The sequence below is a fragment of the Emydura macquarii genome, unplaced genomic scaffold (assembly GCF_026122565.2).
Source record: "Emydura macquarii macquarii isolate MOO-44397 ecotype Brisbane River unplaced genomic scaffold, CSIRO-AGI_Emac_v2 contig_1477, whole genome shotgun sequence".
Taxonomy (NCBI): domain Eukaryota; kingdom Metazoa; phylum Chordata; order Testudines; family Chelidae; genus Emydura; species Emydura macquarii.
In genome coordinates, this window is record NW_027131614.1 from 15237545 (window position 1) to 15254965 (window position 17421).

General features: G+C 36.9%; 1 protein-coding gene across 2 annotated transcripts in view; it reads right to left on the minus strand.

Annotated features, from left to right (window-relative positions):
- Window positions 1–971: 971 nt before the first annotated feature.
- The window catches only part of YTHDF3 (YTH N6-methyladenosine RNA binding protein F3), a 38212-nt gene continuing 21762 nt past the window's right edge, over window positions 972–17421 (minus strand). For both annotated transcript variants that reach the window (XM_067553693.1, XM_067553692.1), the window contains one exon: window positions 972–1941. In XM_067553693.1, the coding sequence (XP_067409794.1) occupies window positions 1918–1941 (24 nt within the window). In that variant the 3' untranslated portion in view covers window positions 972–1917. The remainder of the gene's footprint in view (window positions 1942–17421) is intronic.

Genomic DNA, 17421 nt, shown 5'->3' on the forward strand with positions numbered 1-17421 from the left:
ACAATGAAGGAATGCTGAGGTTCAGGGCTCCAATTCAGGTCCTGAAGGGAACTGTGCTCAATGATTATAGATCCTTCTGCCCTAGTCCCCTAGCATGTAATTCCATGACACAAACACAGCCTGCCCCTTTCTGTCCACCCCATTTGTTCCTGGCCCCTCCGTATACCCCTCGGCATTTCAGTCAAGCTGCTTCTTTCTCCACACCGCTGGATGAAATTACTTTTTGAACATTCAGAATAATGGGACAAGCTAACATATGTATTCATAACACTTTATATCCCATGTTCTAGTGTACTGAATTACATTTTTACTGAGGGACTGCAACATGTTTTAAATCAATGGGTAAAGAATACTCATTTTATTCATATTTTATATTCATAGTGTGTGTGTGTGTGTGTGTGTTAAGAGAAAAAAGTAGTGCATATACAGTAAAATAGCCTATATTATTTTAAAAGCCATGCTTGTCCCTAAACATCAGAACTCAGCTGACTAGAAGCTGTTGTAAATGCAAGAGATTCCAAACACAATGCAAACATTTGTGTTGGATAATAAGACACACCAAAGGCATTCAAATCTGCAGTACTGCTATTTTAAGCTTCAACATATCTGTCTTCTACACTGCTGTTCTAAAAAGAGAAAACTATCTCTGGAGTTTGTATAGACTGTTCAGTATTTTATGCAGTTCATACAGCTGCTTAACATTTTTGATCTTCCAACAGGTAGAATTCATGTTGCTAAAAAACAGTTTATTAAAAAAATAATTTTCAAAAGGTAAATGAAAAATTTAGCATAGGAGTATTCAGATTAATATAGTATCTTAAACACTTAGAGAGCTCTAGCCAATAACACATACATTTGGATGTGAACACAGATTTGATCCACTTATCAAAGTCTTTTCCCAAAAGTATTCTGAGTAGAAAGAATGCCTGAATACTGTGATAATAGGAGGAAAAAAGTTGAGAAACAGTATATGCTTGCTAAACAAGAATTATGTTTATTTAGCTAGTGAATCACCTAGAGGAGTAAATTTTCACTTCCATGATAGCAATCTGTCAGGCTTGCAAACACCCAGAAATAGGAATTAAAGGTTTTATATGTAGTTATAAAGATCATAAAAAGTCTGATTTAGACTGAGGTACATTTACTCAAAACTGAGATTCATTGAGTGGTAGCAAACAAACAGTTCCTCAGACAAATGCACTTTTTTCGGTATACATATTACAGAAAAAATAAAGAAGTGTGCATTAACTGGTGCTGTCCACCAAGCTGCATATTAATATTCTCTTACACCAAACAGTTTGAAACAAGGGAAATGTCATTCTAATATAATTTCATGTTACGTTTCATTTGGCTAAACTGCATCTTAAAGTTGCTTTGCCATATTAAAAGTTTACTACAATAATTTTCACATGAACATTTAGACTTGAGTTTTACTCCAGGACTAAATATGGCATGATTTTGCTTTTAATCTGTTGAATAGCTAAAATCTGACAATTAAAAAAAAAATTACAACAAAGAAAAAATAAGTTGAAGCAATGTGAATCTCACATCATTGAACCACTTCTAACGGTTAATTGTTAGTATTTAACAAATTCAAAGAGTTAATGAATCCTTGCATTCGTTCAGTCTCCTGTGCCTTAGCTAGGATGCATAAATACAAAAGACAGCAGATACTGGTAAAAGCTTCAGGACAGAAAGTGCTTGACGAAGTTACAGTTCTCAAGTGTGTTTGGTGAGAGAGTATAAGGGCAGATGCACTGATGAGAACCATTACAAGAAGAGTCAATTTCGTGTTAAAGTGTTCAAAGATGTCACCTTGAGCAGAAAAAAGCTTTAATAACGTCTTCTTAGACATATTAGGCATTTCCAGAGTCTACATCATTAGTGTTGTAATTCTAGCAGGACATATCCATATAGTTATTGTTTGTTTCTATTTCTCTCCTGTGGGAGGGAAAAAAAAAAGAAAGTTAAAACAAGCAACTTCACATTAAATTCTTATGTCTTCCCCACTAGAACAGTAATAAGGTCACTTGTTAAGCATGTCAACTTCATTAAAGAATGCAGCATGCTTTACAGGAAATGAAATCAATGTTCTGTATGTATTCAGGCAAGTAGAATGTTTAGTTCAGCATGACTTTTTAAAAGTCTGTTTAAATGACAAATACAGCTGTTGAAAGAAACACCTCCCACTGTTACATTTGGCACTGTACTAGAGAAATATTTGCTTCCACTAAAAAGACATACCACTGAATGAAATGAACACAGTGGAAGAAAAAAGGTGCTATTCAGAATTCATGCAAAGAAAAAAAAAAGTACCCTAGATTTGCTACCTAACTTGGCATCAAAATGAACTATATATTTAATTAATACAGTTTTAAGTTTCCTTGAAGTTTTTTATTTGCTACACTTCTGGAGTCTGAAAGTGTTAATGTGACAGTCACCAGGGGTTTCATCCAAAGCCCAAAGTTAATGCAAGTCTACTAATTTCACTGAGCTTTGGATGAATTCTCCGCCACTACCTCTGCACATACTGTATTCCTCTTCCTACGAAAGTAGCTGTCATAATTAAGGTCCACATGCACCAATAAATATGAATAAGAAGGAACGGAGACTACAGAAGGTTGGGACAAAACCTCTCTACCATTTTTGTAGAAATTGTTTTTGCTATTTACAGATAAAAATGTGAATAGGAGAAAAGTGATAGCGCAGAACACAGTCTGATGCACGGGTTCTCAAACTAGGGACTCATGACCCCTCAGGGGGTTGCGCAGTAGTTACATGGGGGTCATGAGGTGTCAGCCCCCAAGCAGCAGGGCTCAGGCTGTCAGCCCCGTGCAAGGCAGGACTGACAGTCCCAGCTGCCGTGGAGGGGGTGGGGTCACACTCAGAGGCTTGCTGTGTGAAAGGGGTCATCAACACAAAAAGTTTAAAAACCACTGATCACAGTCATTTGAGTTAGAAGAAACATATCTGCTTAAGTCCATCCCCTTAAGAAACAGGATTAAGTTTCAACAGAGGCCATATCAGATACAGAACTGATATTACACTAGATGTTAGCAAAAAGACATTACTCACAGGACAAAAATGAAAGAGATGACATCCATTTAATACAAAAGTTTACAAATATCTATTTGTGCAATATCTTGATGCCAACTAAAAAAAATGCTATCAAACATGAAAAAGATGTATCTGGAAAATATTTCTCTCAATACCTGATGGTTTAACTTGTAAATTGTTCTGCATCTCTATCAGTTTATGACCAAAACTCTCCTTCCTACCCTTGACTGGTATAGAAGGAACATATTTCAAGTGCTCTATTTTTAACACTGTCCATGTCATGCTTTATTACATATAAACAGCCATATATAAACATATGCACACATACTGATTTTATTTGAAAGAAAGCTGTGAGAAATGTTCTACTGTTTCATATATATATTTTCTAGGGAGGTGGGAATGAATGAGGATTTCTTTTTACCTGGAAATCAGAAGCAGCAATTGTTTTCTATGATTGACATTTCATCTTAGTGTTCGCATATATACCTATGTTTTGGTAAGTGTATTACACAGTATGTGAAAGTATTTTCAACATTTTAAATATTCTTCTGGAAAAGTCCACATACAGAAAGGCTCCTGCTGTACTCGCAGGTAATTTTCATTACAATTAAAAGGAGGAAACTATAATAATTTTCTAATTTTTACTGACTTTGCTACACATTACTGACATTCAACAAAAGAATACCATGATGCTAGAATGAGAACACAAGGAACTTCTTGCATCTGAAGACTGATTGTCGCATACTATGCTGAAGCTACACAGTGCTCCTGAATTTATTTATATTAGGCAGGAAAGAATAGATGATCCTGAATGAATGCTTCCAGGAAGGCAGACTACAAGAAACAAGGTACACAGTAGCCATATATGACTGAAGCTGCTCTTATTAAAAAGAGTTTAGAGTGTGGCTGAGGCCATGGACTGTTCAAAGAAGTTTGGTGCTTTGATACAACACCTTTGCAGCAGCTCACACTGGTGCACAATTAGACCCTCGCCACCCAAAATACAACCACTACAGACAATGGGCCAGATTCTGACTTCCAAATTGCCTACTTCAGACTGCTTTGACAGTGCAAATTACCTCTATTACAATAGTGCCTGGGGTCCTTAATCAGGATCCCACTGTGCTGGATGCTACATACAAGAAACCTTGCCTTTCCCAAAGAGCTTACAATCTGAACAAGCCTATTTTAAATAGCAGGACAGCTATTTTCTGTTTCCCATTTTTCTCTCATTTTATTAGGAGATACTTTTTAAAGCAACAGAATACATTGCATTGAAGCCTGCAAAGGAAAGGATTTTTTTAAATGGGAAATTAATGAACCATTCGTGCATTTCTCAGGTGGCTGAAGGCACTTGACCTTTGGCTCGTTTCTTACTGTGTAAAGGCATACAAAAATAGCCTACTAATGCACATTTTGTCACAGCTTATTGATGTATCATTAGCAGACCTCCATTGAAAGAGCAGTATTGTAATATGAAAGTGAAAAAGAGCACAAGACCAAATGATTTCCATTTTGGAAAGGTTTTGTTTTTTAAACAACACTGCATCTCTGAAATACTTTTCATTAGACTTGCAAATGTTGTGAAAAAAGAGCTAACTCATGGAAGTAATGGCAAGGATGTATTTGCTACAGAGTCTCTTCCATTCCCACCCAAGCCTCAGCATATAAACAGAGACCATCCTAATGCTTATTTGCATTTTTATACATAGCCTCTGGATTCAAAATGTACTTAAATCAAACATTGCACTTCATGTTCAAGGTTTTTTTTTTCTAAAAAGAATAACCTAAAAAGTAATGCTACGTTGAAGATATTTGTTGCTTTAAGAAAATGAAATAAGGCATCTTCCAAATTTATAAGTCTCAGGAAAATCAGTCTTCATCAGAAAACAAAAGGATGCAGATTTTAAAAATCCTCCTTCTCCTATACCCATACTACTACTTGCATATTTTCAATTCCTAAATGTGTGCGCGAATAAACTTTATATTGTTGCTGCCTGGTTTTAAATTTTGAGATCTCATTATGAAGTGCATAGAAAAATGTGTCTCAAATTTATTTGAAATAGTCTTTAGTACAACAGCATGAACAAACAGAAAGAGACCTTTGTAGACCATATTGATTTTTTCCCCAAAAAACCACTGAAAGTCAAATTCTATTGAATATCAATTCCCTTCTCCCACCGTGACGACCAGGGGAGATCAAAATGGATATCCAGTTCCCAGGACAGTGATTTGGCTCTCAAACAGTAAAGACAGACCAAACCATAGACCACCCTTATCCCAAGCTTTCCATGATTAGAACAGAACATCTTCACTTGGGAACATTTTCCAGTGTATTGTTTGGATTCTGTCCCAGTTCCCATTCACCTATATCCTTTTCTTTACTTCTCAGATTCCGACAATCAGAATCTTTGCCAAATTTCTCTCTGACACTCCAGGATGGAAAGCTTCTTCAATCAATTGAAGTTCTTTGCCAAGGGACAATGCAGGCTGTTTCACTTTAGAATTTATCGCAAGCAGTGATGTTACTGTGCTTAGGGTGGAGTTTATCAACAGCGCATGGAGAGTAATTAGCATTTGAATTAAAGCTACATGAGAATGCAACAGCTGGTTAATGATAACTGCTGGCGATAGACCACATGGTGACCAGATTTCGTGCATGCAAACAGACTTTGCTACACATACTAACAAAATAAAATTAAGGGGATAAACCTGGAAAACATCCAATCTTTGGAAACGTGTGCATCAATCCAGAATATACAAACATGTGGAACTGATATATAGCAACTTGTGTTCAGCTCTTCCAGTTGCCTTACATTTCATGCAATTTCAGTTTTCTTTTTAAATTCAAGTTATCAACTGAAGGCTCACCAGCTGAAAAATGCTCTGCAGGAAATTATCCTCAGAATTATGAATTCAATGCTGTACCAAGACAATTTTTGTCCGTCCTCCCCCCCCACCCCATTTTTCCAAAATTCAAAGTCATGAAAATGAGTAGTTGGTTTAACTTGAATCTGCTTTCCATTTTGAGATCAAAATAATCACTAAAAGAAAGGGGCAAAATAACTTTTTATGCACTTTTTAATAGAAGGGGAGGAAAAGTCAAAGGGGAATATATAACGCAGCAGTCTGACAAAAAGCCATTGCAATGTAAACAGAAAATCTTATTAGTTCAGGCCCAAAAAGATCTGTAAAAGTTCAAGGGGGTGGGGAATTTGCAAAATCTATTAATGGAAACTGTGAGAATGTATTTAGTTTTTTAATTTGAATATTTACTGCACAGTGTGTTGGAAATGCAAACAGTCACAAGTGGCCTACACCAGGCCTATACCTGGAAGGCTTTGCTGGTATAGCTATACCAATATACCATACCAACAAAGTGCTGCTAGCAGCATGTACACAAGGGGCTTTAGCTGATAGCTATTTTGGTCATAAATCACACCTCATCACTCCCATATCCAGCATAGCCATACCATCAAAAGTTTGTAAGGTAGGCCTGGCCCCAGTGTGAGAACAAGGAAGTGAAATTGACCAGACTAATAGCAAAATGCAAAATATAACAGATACCATCAAAGAACTGGTTGAAACTACAGTAAAGAACAGAAATAGACACACAGATAAACATACAATGGGAAAAAATCAACTTGGATTTTGTAAAGGGTAATCATGTCCCACCCATCTATTAAAATTCTTTGAGGGTATCAACAAGCATGTGGATAAGGATGACCCAGTCTATAGTACACGTGGACTTTCAAAAAGCCTTGACAATGGCCCTCACCAAAGGCTCTTAAGCGAAGTAAGAAGTCATGAGAAAGGAGGTAAGGTCCTCTCCTGGATCAGTAATTGGTTAAAAAGATAGGAAACAAAGGGTGGGAATAAATCGACAGTTTTCACAATGGAGAGAGGCAAATAGTATGGTCCCCATGGATCTGTACTAGAACTTGTGCTGTTCAACACATTCATAAAATAATCTGGAGAAAGGGGTGAACAGAGGTGGCAAAAATTTGCAGACAATGCAAAATTACTCAAGATTGCAGTCAACACTGGACTTAACTAAGAGTTACAAAGGAATCTCACAAAACTGGGTGACTGAGCAACAAAATGGCAGATGAAATTCAATGTTGTTAAGTATAAATAATGTACACTGGAAAACAATTCCAATTATACATACAAAATGATGAGGTCTAAATTAGCTGTTACCACTTAAAGATCTTGGAGTCGTCATGGATAGTTCCCTGAAAACATCTGCTCAATGTGTAGCAGCAATCAAATAAGCTAACAGAATGTTAGGAACCATTAGGAAAGAGATAGATAATAAAACAGAAAATATGACACCATAAATCCATGTTGCCTCATCTCAAAAAAGATATATTAGAATTGGAAAAGGTGCAGAGAAGGGTAACAAAAAACCTCAAATTTTCCTTTCTGTTGTGACTGTAAATTCAACGATACATCTGTTTTTATCAGCACCTGCTGCTATTGCAGTCTTGAGGTTTGTTCCCTCCACAACTGACCCTGATGAGGAGAAGAAAGAGGAACAGAGAGAACATGTTCTACAAATACATTAGAAGTAAGAGGAAGTCCAAGGACAGAATAGGCCCATTACTCAAGGTATGAGGAACAATAACAGAAGGAAATGGCAGAAGTGCTAAATGACTGTTTCACCAAAAAGTTCACCAAAAAGCAATTGGCCATCTAACATAGTGAACATCAGTGAAAATGAGGTAGGATCTGAGGCAAAAATAGTGAAAGAACAAGTTAAAAATTATTTAGACAAGTTAGATGTCTTCAAGCTGCCAGGGACTACTGAAATACATCCTAGAATACTCAAGGAGCTGACTGAGGAGATACCTGAGCCATTAGCGATTATCTTCGAAAACTCATGGAAGACGCCAAAGATTCCAGAGGACTGGAAAAGGGTAAATATAGCGCCAATCTATAAAAAAGGGAATAAGGACAATCTGGGAAATTACAGAACAGTCATCTTAACTTCAGAACCCGGAAAAATAGAGTAAATAATCAGGCAATGAATTTGCAGACATCTAGAAGATAATAATGCGATAAAGGGACAGTAAGCATGGATTTGTCAAGAACAAATTGTGTCAAACCTACCTAATAGCTTTCTTTGACAGGATAACAGGCCTTCTGGATAGTGTGCGCGGGGAGCAAAAGACATGGTATATCTTGACTTTAGTATGGCTTTTGATACTGTCTCGTATGACCATAACAAACAAACTAGGGAAATACAATCTAGATAGAGCTACTATAAGGTGGATGCATAACTAGTTGGAAAACCGTTCCCAGAGAGTAGTTATCAGTGGTTCATAGTAAGCTGGAAGGGCATATTGAGTGGAGTCCCACAGGGATCAGTTCTGGGTCTGGTTCTGTTCAATAATGGCATAGAAAGTACACTTATAAAGTTTGCGGACAATACCAAGCTGGGAGGGGTTGCAAGTACTTTGGAGGATAGGATTAAAATTCAAAATGGAGAAATGGTCTGAAGTAAACAGAATGAAATTCAATAAGGACAAATGAAAAGTACTCCACTTGGGAAAGGAACAATCAACTGCATACATACAAAATGGGAAATGACTGCCTAGCAAAGATTGGAAAGGGATCTGAGGGTCACAGTGGATCACAAGCTAAAGATAAGTCAACAGTGTAACACTGTTGCAAAAAAAAAGCAAACATCATTCTGGGATGTGTTAGCAGGAGTGTTGTAAGCAAGACACTATACGTAATTCTTCTGCTCTACTCCATGCTCATACAGAGCAACAAAAATGACTAAAGGTCTAGAAAACATGATCTAGGAGGGAAAATTGAAAAAAAAATCGGGTTTGTTTGTTTAGTCTGGAGAAGAGAAGACTGAGGTGGGACATGATAACAGTTTTCAAGTTTTTAAAAGCACCAAAATTATGAGATACAAAGGGCATTATGGGATGGAGAAAGTTGCATGCTGGGAACTTGATTCCTATCTCTAGAGACCCCATAGCAACTCATATCTACCCCAAAACACATTGTTAGAAGTTCCCACAAAGCATCACACCAGATGATGGAGTGTTGCACACTAGGACACTTACAATAGTGTACTTTCCCATCAACACAGATGTCTGAACTTTATGCATAAAACTCCATGCATTTTTCTACAATTTATGAATGTAATTACTCATTCCCCATCTAAACATGTGAAACCACTAACATTAAAAAAAAAAAAAATAGAACTCTTACTTTGTTTTCCTATGCTTGTGATTCTAATCGCCTAGTTTATTTCACAAGTCTAAATCATCAGAAATTCAGTTGGATTTCACATCAGTATGCTGTGGGTAGTTTAAAAACTGGATACTGCCCAAAGTTTATTCTGTAATCAAGCTCAGAAATGCAAAGTTAAAGATTGAATTTGTAGACCATAGCTTTTTTTAATATAAATTTACTACTACATTCTGGTAGAAAGATGAAACTGAGCAGATTTATAGGTCCTGTAGTTTCTCACCCCCTGTAATATGCTGAGCAACAAGAGAGGTATGCTTTTATGCTATTTGCTGGATTAGTGGCAGAACTGCAATATAAACAGAACGGTTCTAATGCAGATGGGAGGACGTACAGTAAGTGTTTACTACTGCATACATCACATATCAACAAAATACAGCATTGACTGATTTAAGCTTGCTGTTCTTCTTCCAAGGACTTATAGTAATCTGGTACAATAGCGTCGTATCTTGCAGAGAATAAAGATAAATAAAAAAAGTTGAGGATAGATTTGCTTAAAGACCAACTGACAGCTCACAAAATAAAAACAAAATAAAAAACTTTAAAAAGAAGACGACCATGCTCCTTTCCTGGATTTTCTTGAACCACACCTCCATCCCCTCCCTTTTCTGTTACTGAAGATTTTTGCATAAAAACAGACTGAAGACCTAGGCTACAGTGACAGGGAAGAGACAGGAAGAGATTTTGTCATGGTAAAATTAGGCAAAATTCACAGTCATGGCAAAAAGGACAAAATCAGAGTATGGTCATGGTGGGGCTGAACCCAAAGATGAAGCCCAAACCCCACTGTCACCCAGAGCTGAAACTGAAGCCGAAGTAGTCACAGAGGTCGGAAAATCATAGAATCCATGACCAAAATCTTATTCTTAACCATGCGCAAAGGAAGATATGAATGGTCTCCTTCTCCCAGACCGCCCTAAAGCTGCTCACGGAGGACTACTCTCAGCATGCTCTGATTGAATGTCACATTACAGTTTAGTCATATGCAGCAAACAGTGTTTGGCAGAGCACCTGGTTTTTGGACAAGGCACTCTGCAGAGGTTGTGCAGAGACTCTTGGTCCAGAAGGCAGAATTTAACAGGTCAGGGAAGCCAGCAAAGGAGAATGCAAACCAGATACTAGATTGGATCCAATGGGAGTGACTATACCAAGACACTTGAGAGCATGCTCAAAAAGGAGGACAGAGATCTAGGCTCGTTAGTATTTTAATTTCTGTAAGCCACCAAATAGCAGCCTGAACATACAAGATGAATAAATGACCATGGCAAATTTCCACTCACCTACAAGGGTCTTCCTGTCTGTCCTTTTGATCTTCCTGTCCAACAGGCCCCAGAGGAAGATATTAGATACAAGAGAAGATCAGACATCTTAAAAAGGGAGGCAAACTGCCAAAAATATTCTAGGCTGAGTAACTCAAGCATCATTGAAGTTTTAATTTAATCTGTAGGTTTTTATTGGTGTTTTTGGTGAAGGCAACGTAAGCAACAGCTGCAATACAGGCAAAGGGAAACTCTGAATCTGAGTCAAGTTCCCTTTTCACATAAAGGAGAGGGGAACAGAATGCCTGTCTACAAGCACGTAAAAAACTTGGATAATGACTTGGGATGAGAGACGCAAGTCTCTCAATGGAGGCCAGGGAGTAAGTTGGAGAAGAGAAAAGACACTGCATAAACTCTGTTGCTCCATCAGATTGCTCCTGCACCTAGAATTTGCCCTGAAGGAAAGAAAAAAAGGATGCAATTCTCCTCACCCCATCAGGGGGTATGGGAAATCCATGTCATTTTCCTCCTCTGGCCTGTCTGGAGGCATAGTTGGGACCTCAAGTATAGCACAATCAATTGGCTTGGCCTTGCTATTGGAACCTGGTTCAAGGGAGGTGAAATGCAATGTACTAATCGCACAGCTGAGCGAAGAGCCACAATCAGAGCACTTAACTTTCTGCTTGAAGATTTCTCCTGTTTCTCTTTGTAGGATTTGATTCTTTGATCTGGAGAACATACCAAGCCAAATAGTGGTATCGCATCCCAAGATGCTTGCTGCAGCTCCAACAAAAGACAGAAAGCAACTAGCTAAATTTGCTTGTGTAAGTGAGGTACAGAGAAGAAGGAGACAGCATATGTAAATTCCTTCAGCAATAGCTAACACTCGTAACAACCATGCCATATATTGATATTATCACAGAAAAATGACATTTCTTGTGACTAAAATTTTAACAGAAATTACAATTAATTTCCAACCTTAAGAACCACATTTAGAGAAAAGCTTGTTGTGCATTAAAGAAGTTTTTCTTCTGAATTAGCTAACTTAGGCTCAGACTGATTTGACAAACCAAATTTAACAAAACAAGCTCCTGTTTTAACTTATCACAACAACAAAAGGAAATAACAGATTAATGATCTTCAATTGCTAAAACAGACATTTAAGACAGTTGGGGAATAACGGCCCTGAGATTTTTCACTAATCTGAGCCTCAGCAGTGTCTCACACCACTTGAACAGCGGCTGAATTCAAAGAGGTAAAGCCAGAAAGTAAAAAAGAATTAACTTCCCACTTGCACACATACAAAACAGGACATTAAAAACCAAAAAGCTAAACTAGCATATATTGATTTAAATTGTTGGATGTAGCTCGCGCATAACAGGATCAACTTATAATGGTGTCCTTTACACCACGAAAGGAATCTCTATAAGCAAGAAACGGAGAGAAAGAAAATGAAGCTCTGGGCTTTGTGGAATGCGTAGGCCTTTTCTAAAAACTGCTGTGTTTTCAATGAGAAATTTTCCACTCAAGTGTTCTAAAGTATCAAGTATCTGTCTCAAAACTAAAAGAAAGGGCCTTGTAAATCTTAGTTTGCAACTGAAATATAAACATTTACACATGCAGTTGCATTCTACAAAAAAAAAATGCTTTAATTAAACTCTACTATATACAGAGCCAGTATATTACACTGCCATACACAGCAGCTTTCCAAAAATATTTTATCCATGCCTTTTTCATTTGTGTTGGCTACTGCAACTCTTTCTTGTAGTCTTTCTACACTTCAAGAGTCCAGAAAGCTGTAGACAAGTTACACACCCTGCACCTCCATTTCTGTTACCTGAACTGGCTCCCTATCAATTTCTGATTCCAATTAAAAACTTTGTCACTCCCACCTCCCTCCATCCGTGGTGTTACTCCCATCTATTCTTCTCTATCTCGGTTCTGATTACTTCATCACTGTCTCTTCTCTTCAATTCTAAAAGCTTCGGTTGGAAGTGGAAAAGAGCAGGAGACCATGTCAGATACACCATCTGTATCTGAATTTCTCCTATATTTACCTTAAAATCTTCCTCCTCACCTTAGCAGTTAGCCTACGTAGCACTGTCACTTCCCTTTCTTGTATCCTTTCTATAAACATGCAAACATGCTTATTTACTACTTAAATTACCACTCTGATACCTGTATTTTGGCTTATCTCATTACTTCACAATACGATAACTTGCACTGTACAAAAATGTATAAATATAAATGAACTGAACTATTCAGCTCCAATAATAGCAGTACCAGCTTGAACAGTGGAGCTATAAATTCTTACTACCCAAGTGGGTGGCCTTCCAGGTCAAGAAGGACAATATTAAAGAAGGAAAATATGCACTGCAGCTGCCAACTCTGTACCATGTTTCAAGTTGCTTTTAAAGCAGTATAAAAAATCTGATCAAAGTTAGTCTTCTCATTCTAGTGAAAAGGTGAATTGCATTTTAGAGCAGGAATACAGTGTATGAAGTCTGAAGTTTTTTTGTCCGAGAATATGTTTAAGATAACCTGGGTTGTAAGCAAATATCCAAAGATTCAAAGCAATAGTAACAAGCTTGAATCACTCTCTAGTAAGGGGACTTAAGATGTCAATTTCAGCACCTCTATCTTTCATTTAAGGCACTAGACACTCCACTTCTTTATGGCTGCAGATAACTTTCCAAACAATCTAAATATTAACGGATGCAGTTTTTTCCTACCTCTGCAAACAGCTTGTGTATGTGCATCTGCTGTTGCTCAAATCTTCGCCATGCAGAAACTGAGCATAATTAATAACACCCTGGCCAGATTCACTGCTACTAATCAGAACTCTCTGAACAGCAGTAAAATAAAAATCCATTTCATGCTTCTGCTACTGGGGGAAACAATAGGCTGCAGCCACAGCCAATAGTGTTTAATAGAAAGCATCTCCTGAAAAACATTATCTGGAAAGAATTTCTTGTACAAATAGCATATACTTAATTGTCATTTAGCATACAATTAGACACAATAATATGAAAATTTACAATATTAATATTTTATTGATAGAGGCTATAATTGATGTAACTGCAGATGTGCAATAAGCATATTGTATTCAACATGACAACATTACCAAAAGTTTTAATTTAAGCAAAGCTTGTATATGAAAGTTTGGCTGAGAGGGCACAAGATTCAATGCAGCCACCATACCTCCAAAGTTTAAATACATACAGCTGGCCTCCAGGAATTCTGCTCCAAAAATCCAGTAAACTAAACCAAAGCACTGTACACTATTGATCAAAAAGTAATCTTCTGCAGTATATTTTGTCAAATTCAAAATTTGTAAGAAGCCATTTTTGAGATATGGCTTGCTTAAAAACCAAAGTGTTTTTCAAAACTGAAATCCATTATCCCATATTTTAATTATATTTCAGGTACAGCCTTAACTAGGATGCCTCCATAATAGTTATGGTTAGCTCAGATACTACAGTGGAGGCTGTGTAAATATATACGTAGGTAAGGTTTCTCATTTCCAGTTACTTATGAACACTTTTCCCCCTTTATACTTCAAATCTAACTCATTACAGATAATCTATAAGAGAAAAAAGACTTTCAATCATGTGTCTTTTCACAGAAGCAGCTGGGCAATTTGTTTTACATTCACAATTAGTAATCAGAACAGATGCTGCAAGCTTGAATGTATTCCTTGAATTAGAATACTGGAAAGCTGAAACATTTGTAGGTTGTAAAAGTCAAGGGGGACACTTTCATATACTTTTCCAATTATGCCAATAGTGCCAATTTATCTTTATTCTGTACTATATATGCAAATGTTTAGATTACAAACTCTTGGTGCACAGATTATTTGCTCTGCACATTTTCCCATTGTATACTGCTGTCTAAACCTAGAGTATTATATAAATATTCTTGGCATGCACAGGAAAGTAAGTGCAGATGACGAGCTATGAGAAACTTTCTTGGAAGAGTCAACAGTATCAGAAAATAAACCCTTAAAAATGTGCTTAACTGGAAAATATTCAACTGCTCTAAGAGGACCTTAAATTTACTAAAATAATCATATTTATAGTGAATAATCAGTTATTTCAGAAGTTGTGTATATGAAGTCTGATGACATTTACAATCATTAAAGTTCTTATTCCTACTACTACACAAGTCCAAGCTGTGCCAGAATATAGTCTCATATCAATGACCCCATAGCAGAGCTGCTTTACCTAGAGAGGGTTTTTTTCTGACCCACTAAAAACATTCTAAAGCATCTTCTTTCAAACAAAAATTTCTCATGCTTGGCTTCAGGGTAGAATTTTATTTTCAAAGTAGGCAACTAAAATAAATACTGTTTTTGTTCCAAGTTTATCTCCCATTATGTATAGCAGTTTTCCATATATGTGGAGATAATATCTGGTGGATAGGAATGAGATTTATGGTCTCTATGTTGCATGTGTACCTGAAGCTAGGATGGGAGAGTGAATAATTCCTCTGTTTCCCTATCTGAGGTGCTCAAAAGCCATAGTGAAGACTGGGGCAATATAAGTACAACTAGATAAAATTAGGTTATGCTCAGCTGGACCTTCCAGTGTATTTGGAACTGCAAAGCCTGAACAGAGTATTGGGATTTGTGGTCTTGTAGGAGATATTAGAAATTCTTTAATTAAGTTTACCAATATGGAGAGTTTTTAAACCCCTTTTGCTGGTAGTATCTTGCTTGAAGGAACCAGAAGCCTTTATATTCTTAGAAGGGTTTGAAGAACTTCTGCAAGCTACCTTTCCTAAAGTGTAGATTCCCATGAGAAAAAAAAATCACTGGTCCTGGTTGAGGACAGTGACAACTATGGCTACAACTGTGTACGTAGATCTTTGTTCCACTCTTTCATTGCAAGTGACAAAAGCTAGACGACTGCCCGTGTTTCACCCAGCATCTGCTCTTGATACAGGTGGAATTATGAGAAGAGAGGCGGCAGCAGGAGCAGAAAGTGTCAAAGGGGAAAAAAGGCACATGCTGTATGTGTAGGGGGTTTCTTTGCTTGTAAAGAGATGTTCATATGTTTGTGGTGAACTTCTGTACTTATGTTTTTTTCCAGTAAGTCACTTTTCAATTAACCCTTCTTTACTTGAAAAGTGCATCCATTTTCTGACCATACCCACACATTGTACCATGTAATTACACTTTTCATATTGAAGAAGAGCCTACCACATTAAAGAAGTTTGGTCTTTTTCTTTCAAATGTAAATATCTGGGCTAGAAATGTACAATTCTGATATGGTACATCTCAGATCAGATATCCTCCATGCCAACAGGACTAGATATGAATATCTTATGCCACTGGAAATCTGGGAATTTTCAGATTCAGTAGTATATATGGACGAGTCTATTTTATGAAAAGACAACTTTGTCCTTTGCAATCTGGTTTTTTGAAACTGTAGATGGGACCCAAGACATACATTTCTAACAAGCTAGTTATAAAATACCAGATCTTGACGTTACATCAGAACTCCATATACAACAATGGACAATTTCCTCATCAGTTGGCAACATAGCATCTAGTTATTTGGAAAATTTGCCATGCAGATAGTATAGCTAGGATCAGGCCTTCTTCAGACAATTTTTTTAAAAAAGTTAGCAAACATTTTTACTAATTGTTGTTAAGCAAAGTTTTAAACATATAAAATTGTCTGTAGCTGTATAGCATATCCAGTGTTTAACACCTTTTAAAAACATGCTGGCCAAGTCTAAAAAAAAAGTCTCCATCCTGTGTTGTCTGGCTTGCTGTAGTTTATGCTGATGTCTGTATATGCACTGTAATAGCAGAGCATAGTTTTTAGTCAGAGAACGTATAAGAATCCTCAGGGTTCATAGAAAAGTCCTAAAAACCTGCCACATACAAAGATGTGTTATCCTAGTAATTAGATGTCACAGATATGATGTCAAGCATCATGGAAGCAATATGGCTGGTAAAGTCAAAGCAATCCCCTCTCCTCAATACATCACTATCATGTTTCCCACCCATGTTTCTTCATTTCCTATTAATTTATACATTTACATGTACTGTCAGATTTTTATTTTTATTTTTTTTTTGGGGGGGGGGGGGGGGGATATTTTTGGATAGCAACGGGGCTAAAGGAATCTAAAATTAACTTATTTTTTCCTCCCATTTAAAGACCTTTTGAAGAGGGTCAAGCTCCAACTGCTGTTTTAGGAGTCCAATTAGAGGAATACCCTCAAATCTTTAAAACAAGCTACTTGACATCCCCAGAGGTGAAATGCAATATTTTCTGACTTGCTGCAACAATTTCACCTTACTACCACCCTGTTATGCTTATTTTAACATTCTATAATCACTTAAATCCAATATCAATGTATTCTACTGCATGCTGGTAATGAAATTAGTATTCCAGTATTTCCCCCTAGAAAGTACTAAAAAGAGCTCAAATTTTACACTGTGTAGTGAGGAAGAGCAAGAGAAGAATACAGAGTAATAGTCCACTATCTATCCTTTGTTTTCTAACATCCAGTAGTGGCTATCTAATTTAGGGTTATGAAGACAAATCTTAACAGTACTCAGAGGCATTGGTCAGAAAATATATTCACTTAACTGTTGTGCCTTTTTATACAAAGATTATTTCTACTTTACTATGCATTTGCTGGTGAGCATTTACATAGCCAATACAGAGCATACATAATGACTCTTCTCATATGGTGCAATTAAATGCTTTTGAAATTTGTCCCTGTCTCAAGAATTACCAGTTTCAGAGACATCTTTACCTCTACGTTCAATTGGAACACTGTCCCAGGAGTACTATTTTCTCAGTTGTTTGTATAAAATACTGTG